Source organism: Dendrobium catenatum, unplaced genomic scaffold (assembly GCF_001605985.2).
Source record: "Dendrobium catenatum unplaced genomic scaffold, ASM160598v2 fragScaff_scaffold_847, whole genome shotgun sequence".
NCBI classification, from domain to species: Eukaryota; Viridiplantae; Streptophyta; class Magnoliopsida; order Asparagales; family Orchidaceae; genus Dendrobium; species Dendrobium catenatum.
Window position 1 is genome coordinate 2,045,199 of NW_021319309.1, and position 10,588 is coordinate 2,055,786.

Here is a 10,588-nt window from a genome sequence, read left to right on the forward strand (position 1 = left end):
TCGTATAGGACGATTTTATATCAGCCTGGACGACATGAACAAAATTCATCTGATCATTCCAGATCGTCCTGGCTGATTATGCTTAAATTGCACTAATCGTCCAGGATGATATTTATATCATCTTGGACGATAGAGTAGGTTCCTTGCAATTAATGACCTATTCCGAAGCTCTTCTATTTAAGTGCCCTTGTTCTACTCTTTAGAACATCTTTTGCTATTGTCTTGATCTGAGAGAGCCTAGAGGAGAGGGAGAGAGAGAGGATCTTATAAGGGGGAGTTTGTGAGAGGGTTTCACAAAAGTTGCTCCAAGCTTTGATCCACATCTTCTTCCATTATAGTCCCTTGTCCTTGGAGGGTTGAGAGAGATTCACTTCACCAATCGATTAAGGTTTTCTGCCTGCTTCAGGAGGAAGCAAAAGGAGTTGGGTTCTTTGCCTCACTGGTGTCGGTGGAAAGGAGTTTTGTAAAGGCTTCTTCGCCTTGCTGTGAGAGCAAAAGGAGAGTCACTGAATTTTAGTGCAATACTCGGAGGTCGCCTCCGGGGAGTGGACGTAGGTCGTGTTGACTGAACCACTATAAATCTATGTTTTTACCACTATTTCTTCCGCATTTAATTTTTGCACTTTGATTATCGTTGTGGTGAATTTTGGTTTGAGTTTTTGAGTTTTAATTGTTTGAAAGATTTTTAAAATACCAATTTACCCCCCTCTAGGTTAGCCTCGGAATAGTTCATAAGGGCTTAACATCCCTAACGAACTTTCAAGTGGTATCAGAGCAGGATTCATAAAATTAAGTTTGAAAATTTTTTGAATTTTGATCAATGGACAACTTTGGTAATCATAATACTGCGGAAGGGTATTCTATTACCCGATCACCTTTGTTTGATAATATTCATTTTGATTTTTCGAAAACTCGCATGTCTATGTTTTTACAATCAATTGACTATCGCATGTTGATGCTTGTTAAGGATTGTTATACACCTCCGATTGATAAATTTAATGACGTTAATGTTCCACTTCCTTTTACTGAATGGACTCTTGATGATAGGGATTTTGCACAACTTAATGCAAAATGTCTAAACTATTTTTTCTGTGCTTTAAAATCTGAAAATTACATGCGTGTTTCAACTTGTATTATTGGTAAAAAGAATTGGGAAAAAATGTGTATCACTTATTAAGGAACCAATGAAGTTAAGCAATCTAGATTGAATATTCTATTGCATGATTACGAACTTTTTCGTATGAAACCTTCTGAATCAATTTCTGAAATGTATATAAGGTTTACTCAAATTGTTACTTCTTTACATGCCTTATGAAGAGAACTCACCAACTATGAAAAAGTGAATAAAATTTTAATATGCTTGTCTTTCTCTTTTGATGCAAAGATTACTGCAATTACTGAATCTAAAGATTTGAATACTTATTCGATTGATAACTTATTTGGATTACTCATTGCTTACAAGCAAATGGTGAATCAAAAAAATCTTGATGCAGGTGAAAAAAAGGAGAAAACTGTGGCGCTAAAGGCCAACAACACAGACACCGATTCTTTTGGGTCTAAAAACGATGATGTTGCCTTAATCACAAGGCAATTCAGAAGCTTTCTAAGGAAGAAGCAAAAGAACTATCAAAAGTGTAATAGAGGTAAGGGAAATAAAAATTTCAAGAGTTTTGAATGCAGGAAGCTAGGACATTTTAAAGCTGATTGTCATACACTTAAGACTCATCCAAGCAAGGAGAAAGGTGAGGAGAAACCCAAGATAAAAAAGGACAAGAAGAGGTTCCAAAAGGCGTTCTTGATGGATTTTATATCGGGCTCCTCTGAGACTGAAGCTGAAGAGGAGACTACAAACTTGTGATTGATGGCAGATGGACACCTTGGGCAAAGTGACTAAGAAGAGGTATGTTAATTAACCTATGACCAACTACTTGAAGTTTCTGAACAAATTCATGCATCATATAGGAAACTTAAGAAAACACATGTTATCTTGAAATTTGAGTTTTTAAATTTGAAAAAAGTGCATGAAATTTTACTTAAAGATCATTCTACAATTGAGAGCAATCACATGTCTTTACTTGATGAGTTTGATGCATTAAACAAAAAGTATACTGAATTATCTGATGCACATGATTCCTTGAAGTCTTCCCGATGTTGAATTAGAAAAAGAGTTCAAAAAATTTTAAAATTTTAAAATATTTGAAAATAGAATATCATCATTGCATGCATCACATAAAAAGAAGCATCACCACCTGAGTAGATTAGTACATCCTTTTCCTGTAGTTAAATATTTTTTATGTGGTATGTTAGGACACATAGCACGCACTTGCACCATTCACCGTAGTACACATTGGGTGTGGAGACCCAAATTACATGATCCACAACATAACACATGCATTGCATACTACTTTCCATAAGAAGGGACCCAAATATGTTTGGCTTCATAAATTTAACGTTTGATAATTTTGTAGGGTTGCTCTCACTAAAAGCCTCGTGACTGGAGATGCTAATCAATTCGTTTCTCTGGAGGCTAGGGTTGGAGGTAAGGTTACTATTGGAGACAACGCCACCAGGATGTAGGGTAGATAGAAAGAGCACTTTTGGGACTTGCCAATTCATATGATAGTCTTTAGTCTCCTGGTCCTGTAGAGAACAAAACTCTGTTACACGTTCCACTACTGAAGCTGAGTATATTGCCTTAGGGAGTTGTGTGGCCCAAGTCCTTTGGTTGAAGCAGCAAATTCTGGATTTAGAATTACCTGTAGGCACAATCTCAATCCTTTGTGACAACACTAGTGCCATTTGCATTTCTAAGAATTCTATACAACATTCAAGGACTAAGCACATTGACATAAGACATCACTTTATTAGAGACTATGTGACCAAGGGAGACATTGAGTTACACCATGTGGCAATTGAGAATCAACTGGCTGACATCTTTACTAAACCACTGGCCTTCGACATTTTTAAGACTTTATGTACCAGATTGGGTGTGATTGACATACATGCATGAACTTGATTCCTACTGATTTCTGATTTGGTATCTGTTGTTTATTTTTTCACTTCTATTGTTTAATTTTTTTGTTGCTTTTATTTTTGTTGTTTTATTTTTTCATATGCTTTAGTTTTTTTTATAATCATCGTTGAAATTGATATTTTATGCTTTATTTTTATTTTTGAAAATTTGTAGTTAATGCTTTACATCTCTTAATCTGTTAAAGGGTGAAAACATCATTGATTGTCTCTTTCTCTAACCTATTTTAGTCATGTAATTTTTTTTTCTAAACAAAAGTATATCTCAAACTAACAACTAGATTTTGCAATTGAGATCATTTCTACCTTGTTACAATAATCTAGCTTATATTTATAATGATCAAAATCTTTATCTTACTTCAAGATTTCTCGTTATCCTGTCATTGCACTTCTCATATGATTTTTTATTCTGTTTTGTGGCTTGTTCTTCCCTATATTAGAGAGTGAGTTTTTCTTCTCTAATATCTAGAAGATATACTCACAACTAAGAATATTTAAGAGTTTTTGAAAGAGAATCTAGCTCGCAAAAATTAAAGAAAAGTGGTCAATGATACCAAAAATAAAAGATGCTCAATGAAAACAAATTGAAGAAAAAAATATATATAAAGTGTATCAAAAATTAAAAGATGTGCAAAGTGCATCATTCAATGGACAAGAGGCATAAAATGAGCCCATCAAAAGCAATCTCTCTTCTCTTTTCCAACTTTTAAAACTTAGATGAATTCATGTATCACTTGAGATTTTGAAAGGCTTGATTTCAAATTTTGCAATTTTGACAAATTACTTTGATACATTATTCTAGAAGATATTTTTTTGAAACCAAGTCTTGAACGAATCTCCTTTTCTTATCCAATTGATTTTTCTGAGTTAGGTCTTTTGATTTCAAAATACAGTTTTGCCCTGAGAGAAGTCCGAGTTAAGAGTTAACATTATCGGATAATTTATCGCTTTTTCGGATTTTTGACGTTGTTAACTCATTCACTTACAAGCCTTTAAAATTAATCACATGGAGACTATATCATATTCATGCCTTGATAAAAAAAACCTTTGCTTTTGTTCATTTTTATGTCTTTTTCGTATCTTATTTTTATCATTTTTAGTTGATTTTATTATTTTTGGGCCTTCTCTGATCATCTCCATCGTGGCCTGGTTTCGAGCACAATTCGCCACTTTGTTTAGCTACTCTCAGCAGCCACTACCACCACCCCCTCCTTCGGATGATCAGGACCCGTCTTTCTTTTAGTGTGTTTTTGTGATATTGTTTTCCTTATTTTTGTCCTTTTCTGTTTTACAATTTTTGTTTTCCTCCTTTTTATGATGTAAAAAAGGGGAGTAGTTGTACTAGTTTGTACTGTTCTAGTTTGTTTTTGTTGTTTTAGTTTATTATGTTATATTTATATTGATTAGTTGAACAACTGTGTTTGTTTTCTTACTCATTTTCTTTAAAACTGCTTTGAACTGTTTTAATTAATTTTTGTGTTTGACATTTATGATGTAAAAAAGGGGAGTAGTTGTACTAGTTTGTACTGTTCTAGTTTGTTTTTGTTGTTTTTGTTTATTATGTTATATTTATATTGATTAGTTGAACAACTGTGTTTGTTTTCTTACTCATTTTCTTTAAAACTGTTTTGAACTGTTTTAATTAATTTTTGTGTTTGACATCATCAAAAAAGGGAAGATTGTTGTATATCTATTTTCAAAAATAGAATTTTGATGATAACAAATACTTTTGTTTGCTTACGATTGTCTTGCCTACTAACATTTCAGGTCCATAAGATCAAGACTGTAATTTGAGTCAGCTCAAGATTGGATAGACTAGATCTGAGTCAGTTTGTAAACCTTTTTTCTTTCTTGAGTCTATTTGTAATAAATGTGATTCTTGATGCTAATTAACCTTGCACATGCACACTTGGGAGAATTTTTTTCTATCTGATTTAATGTTCTCTGTTTTTAGGATATCGTCCAGGACGATCCAAATATCATCCTGGACGATCAGTTAAAAATAGAAATTCTAATTAGGGTATCATTGTTAAGGCAGCCGTCATTAAGCTCATCGTCCTGGACGATATTGATATCGTCCGGGATGATATGCTCTAATCAGAAAGAATCAGCCGCCAGATCAATTTAGGTATTATTTATTTTTAGACATCGTCCTGGTCGATGCACATAATTATGCCTAAATTAATTTGGTAATTAAAAAAAATAATTAAGGCTTGATAGATACGATCACATCATCCTGGACGATCAGTTCAAAATATCTTAGTTCTCCTGGACGATCAACATGGGATAGCTCTTATTCAGGACGATGCTCTGGACGATTTTTACGGATTTGAACTAATCGTCCAGGACGATCGTGAGATCGTCATGGACGATCAAGCTACTTTTTCATCTTCCAGACATCCATTCAGTGCGATTGTCTGGTCGATATTCACTGATTTGAACTAATCGTACAGGACAATTTTATATCGGCCTGGATGATATGAACAAAATTCATCTGATCGTCCCAGATCGTCCTGGCTGATTAAGATTAAATTGCACTGATCGTCCAGGATGATATTTATATTGTCCTGGACGATAGAGTTAGTTCATTGCAATTATTGAGCTATTCCGAAGCTCTTCTATTTAAGAGTGTTTGTTCTACCATTTAGAATATCTTTTGCTTATATCTTGACCTGAGAGAGCCTAGAGGAGAGGGAGAGAGAGAGAGAGGATCTTGTGAGGGGGAGTTTGTGAGTGGGTTTTATAAAGGTTGCTCCAAGCTTTGATCCACATCTTTTTCTTCCATCATAGTCCCTTGTCCTTGGAGGGTTGAGAGAGGTTCACTTCACCAATTGATTAAGGTTCTCTGATTGTTTCAGGAGGAAGCAAAAGGATTTGGGTTCTCTGCCTCACCGGTGTAGGTGGAAAGAAGTTTTGTAAAGGCTTTTCTGCCTTGCTGTGAGAGCAAAAGGAGAGTCACTGAGTTTTAGTGCAATACTCGGAGGGCGCCTCCGGGGAGTGGATGTAGGTCGTGTTGACCGAACCACTATAAATCTTTGTGTTCTTTACTACTATTTCTTCCGCATTTAATTTCTGTACTTTGATTATCGTTGTGGTGAATTTTGGTTTGAGTTTTTGTGTTTAAATTGTTTGAAAGATTTTTAAAATACCAATTCACCCCACTCTTGGTTAACCTCGGGCTAGTTCATAAGGGCTTAACATTCCAAATGAACTTTCAAGAATTGCACTGCGTGTTCTTCTTCAAGTTGCTGCTCAAATTTCATGTTTAGATTGCGTTAACAAGTTATGTATTTCGATACTGACTCCTCTCCCTTCTACTTGTCTAAGGTGAGGTCGGCGATCATAATCTTCTCAGTCGCACTGGCGAACTCTTCATAAACATGACCTCTAATTCTGCAAAAGTTTTTACAGAGTCATTTAGCAACTCGGCATACCATTCGAAAATAGTTGATGTTAAACTGTTAATGATTTGTTGGCAGAGTAATGCGTCATTTTCTACCATATTCCCGCAGTTGGCCTTGAACTGCGCCAAGTGCTGTCGGCGGTTGTTAGAGCCATTGAAAGTATGAAACTTTGGGACCGATATCCTTTCGGGTATGACACTTGGTCATATTCAGCAGGGTATGGGTGGCCCTTGCCCACTAATTTCTCTGATTGGTCAACGACTATGATAGTCTTGTTCTTCTCGGTGATGATTCCTTTCAACTGTGCAGCAGTCACATGTTCGGAAGTACTTGCAACATTTATGAGGTGGGCTGGTGGACGATGTTATGGTCTTCGCGAACACCTTTAGGAGCTCCCCTTACGCTTGATACTTGTGGAACTTTGAAGTTTGGAGGATCGGGAGGAGGTTTGTGCATGGGACCTACTAAAACATTTCTCTGCATTATCTACATCATCGTCTCCATTTGAACCATCATCTCAGTCATTTTCTCATTCAACTGAGAGATTTCTTTATATTTAGCTCTCATTTGCCGTTTTATTTGTAGTTGCATATTAGCAAGCATGACGTCTTCAGCATCGGGCGAATTGTCCTCGACTTCTTCCACCTCGTCTTCCCCTTGGGAATGGCCACCTGTGCCAGTGGTGGACCCAACTTCATGACGATGTCGATGAGCTTCCCTAGGTGGCGGTTTCCAATGGTCATCTCTTTCACCGTCGTCATAGTAAGCATCCTTATTGCCATTGATGTGCCTCACAATATAGACGACTTTCATTTTTATAGTGTCATTCATTTCTTTCATTTCTTCTTCTAAGTTTTTTTCCATACTTTCTTCCATATTTTCTTCTATAATTTTTTCTATATTTTCTTCCTCTTCGATATATTCCTCCTCTTTCATTTTTTCTTCCCCTTCACTTTCTAGTACTCGAATCTTCGAGCGGCGATGCCACTGGATCTCCGATTCTTGATTCAGCTAGGAGACTTCTTCGATGAGGGGGCTACAGTCAAAGTTGGTTTCTTCTTTTGGAGGGGTTAGTGAGAGATGGGATCCTCTGGAGGATTCTCCAAGGTGTCAACAGTCGGCAGGGGCATCATCGTGGACCTTCTTTGGAACCCATTTTTGACGATTTCGGTTGGCGGGGGCGGCTCTCCTAGAAGCCTCACCGGATGGCACGCCCATGTTGATTATCCTTTCCCTTCTTTCTTCTCTATCTTCTTTGTGAGGCTTGGGCCTCCAGACTTGCTTTACTTTCGATCAGGACCTTTCGGCGGTGTATTTATGAATATGAAGTTCGAGTGTCACACCCCGATGTTCACCGCGCGGACCATTTTTTCTTTCCTTCCACTCCGCTGTAACAGAAAGACGTTCTATTGGCGAACTTCTTCTAGCTTCAATTATCAAGGGCTGCTGATACTTCTTCTTTTTCAAACCTCTCTCCCTTACAGTCTTCAACTCCCGGTACACCCGTGCCGAAAAAGTTTCAGGCTCTTTCTTCTTTGGGGGGACTGAAGCTTCGGGCCGTTGATCCCAAAATGACTTTTTTAGCTCACCCTTGGAGCTATTTCTTTTTACTCACTTGAGGCCTGCGAACCCATTCCGAGTGGGAATGGTAACTTCGGGTTCTTGAGCCGGCAGGTTGGATGAGTGGACAGGGAGTTGTTGCTGCTGAGCTCGGATCTCAGCATTCAACTTTCTCCTCCGCCTTCTTGTTAATATTCCTCCATATGAGGAAGCTTCAACAATGTTTTCAATAAACAAAAAAAGATGTTGCACGATAAAGATGCATGTTAACATTTTAGAATGCCATTACCCACATTTGAGGAATATTTATCATCCCATCATCATCATGCCGGTCTCTTGATAGACCGCCCCCTCAATCCCAACCAAGTGAAAATGGTTAAAGCAAAAACATCTCAAAAAGTTATCTTATACATCCTGCAATAAGAAGCAAAAAGATTATGTTAGGTTTGCCAATAGTTTTCATGATATTTGATGTTTGCTTTGGTCAATTCTTCATTTGGGTAAGTTTGGTTTTTCTCCAAATCACGAAATGGCTTAGATTGTTTGTAATGATAACAGATAAAACTGAGAAATGCTATCTTTCAAGTTTCTTCTAATCTTTAGCATAACCTTGAAGCGACACTTTGCTTGTTATTCTCTTCCTGCATCATATTTTCGATTTTTTTTTGTTTGATTATTTCTCCCAATAAATATGATCATTAAAAGATTTTAATTGCAAAATTTTAAAAATTGCATTTAATTTTGATAGAGTTTTTCCCCGGCAATTTGCAACTAACGATATTTAGTTTCATAAAATTTTTTTGTATAAAATCATGGATTTTAAGGTATTATAGCTAATCCCTTTCTTTTCCTCATATAATTTCCAGCTATGACTTTGCTTTTGTTGATGCGGAGAAGCGAATGTATGATGAATATTATGAATTACTGTTACAACTGGTAAGGTTCTACTCAACTTCTTACTTGCAAGCTGCTGTAGTAATGTAATGTAGGGGAAATAAATCTTAATATTTGCATGTAAGTCATTCTAATGACTGTATGATTGTATATATATATATATATTAAAATATATTGAAATAGTTTTTCGATTTGGTTGGATTACAATTTTTTTCAATGAATATCTCAAGTTAATTCTTCTTTTGTGCATTATAGGTGAGGTTTGGTGGCGTAATAATTTTTGATAATGTTCTATGGCACGGAAAAGTTTCTGATCCCCAAGTAAGTCACTAGTGTTTAACCATGAATATACTCATAAGTTCTACCTTAATTATCAGTTATAATTTCTCTGTGGTACTTGTAACAGGTAAAAGACTCGAAGACTATGAGCCTAAGAAATTTCAATAAAAAAATTCTCTCGGACAACCGAGTTAGCATCAGTATGGTCAGGATATAATCTTAATGTTTTCAAATTCTTGTTTTTCTTTAATGTTTTTTGGCTTTTCAATACGGCCCGCTACCAGTTAATAAATGTTGGCATCTCATAGGTACCTATTGGTGATGGCATGACAATCTGCCGCAAAAGGGAGTGAGGTTGACCTGGTTGTTCATTTTGACACATCTCTGTAAAACTTATGGCCCATACTGTTTTGATTTCAGAAATATGTTTTTAGTGCCTTGTCAATGCGCTCATACCTCATTTGGAGATGAAATGTCCTTTTTGCAGATATTCTACCTTTACAAGACATTCATGATTAAGGATGGCCATGATATTCTACCTATGCTGCTAGCATTCTTCTATTAAATGCTTAATTTCTGCTTGCAAGCCAATTTGAGAGTTGTCGGCCAGGAAGAACAAAGCTTTAGCTATGGCTTGAAGTGGCTAATTCTTCTTTTGTGGCTCAACAGGCCAAAAGTAGCACATAGGAATAAGATTAATCTCATTTATAATCGGTCCTTTGGTGCAAACTATTCATTAGTGGAGCATTCTCCTCCTGAACTTCATGTCAGAACAAATGGCCTGTTTGGATTTGCTGTAAGTATTTCGCAATGAAAATTTAAGAATTCCTCCTAATCCTGTGTTATTCCGAAGCCAAGTGCTTCTTTACATGTTAATTTGGCTATTCCCAACCGAATGGTGCCTACAAGTTATATTTCATAGTTTTTTTTTTTTTTTTTTTTTTTTTTTTTTTTTGGATTGCTAGAACATTTCTTGTTACCCGATCCTGGATTTCATCAGTGCATATGGGTGAAATAAAATTTGATTAAAAATAGTGGTGGCGCCTATGTATTTACTCTTTCATTATCATGTCGCGTCTTCTACTCTTATCACATGCTATGAAAATAGTCATGTTTCAATTATGCTGGTCATAAAAAATAATTGGGCTGAGCAGTGTTAAAATGATAATTGTTGTCTCCGTAGTTTGCACGTGCCATGAGCTTGACTTTCAGTGGGCCTCTGTTCAATAAACGTTTCAAGACCTTTTATACTCTTGTTGGATCTCTAGTAATGAATTTGTGTACTAGTTATGTATTTCACCTTAATATATTGGACAGGAGTGTGTTTTAAATCAAGATTTTTTAGTTTGAAATCTTGTATATGCGGTATGTATGAATTTGTAGTTGGATTTACTCAAAAGTTCCCAGTAAAATAGTAATTA

At 36.1% G+C, this 10,588-nt stretch overlaps 1 protein-coding gene across 5 annotated transcripts in view; it reads left to right on the top strand.

The window, feature by feature from the left end:
• Positions 1–10,058, top strand: part of LOC110092570 (probable caffeoyl-CoA O-methyltransferase 1) — a 120,571-nt gene extending 110,513 nt beyond the window's left edge. For 2 of the 5 annotated variants that reach the window (XM_028696823.1, XM_020817174.2), the window contains 4 exons: positions 8,861–8,930; positions 9,144–9,209; positions 9,295–9,372; positions 9,476–10,058. In XM_028696823.1, coding sequence (XP_028552656.1) covers positions 8,861–8,930; positions 9,144–9,209; positions 9,295–9,372; positions 9,476–9,520 — 259 coding nt within the window. In that variant the 3' untranslated portion in view covers positions 9,521–10,058. The remainder of the gene's footprint in view (positions 1–8,860; positions 8,931–9,143; positions 9,210–9,294; positions 9,373–9,475) is intronic. The other 3 variants (XR_002302598.2, XM_020817175.2, XM_020817177.2) reach the window with 3 other exon arrangements.
• Positions 10,059–10,588: the final 530 nt, after the last annotated feature.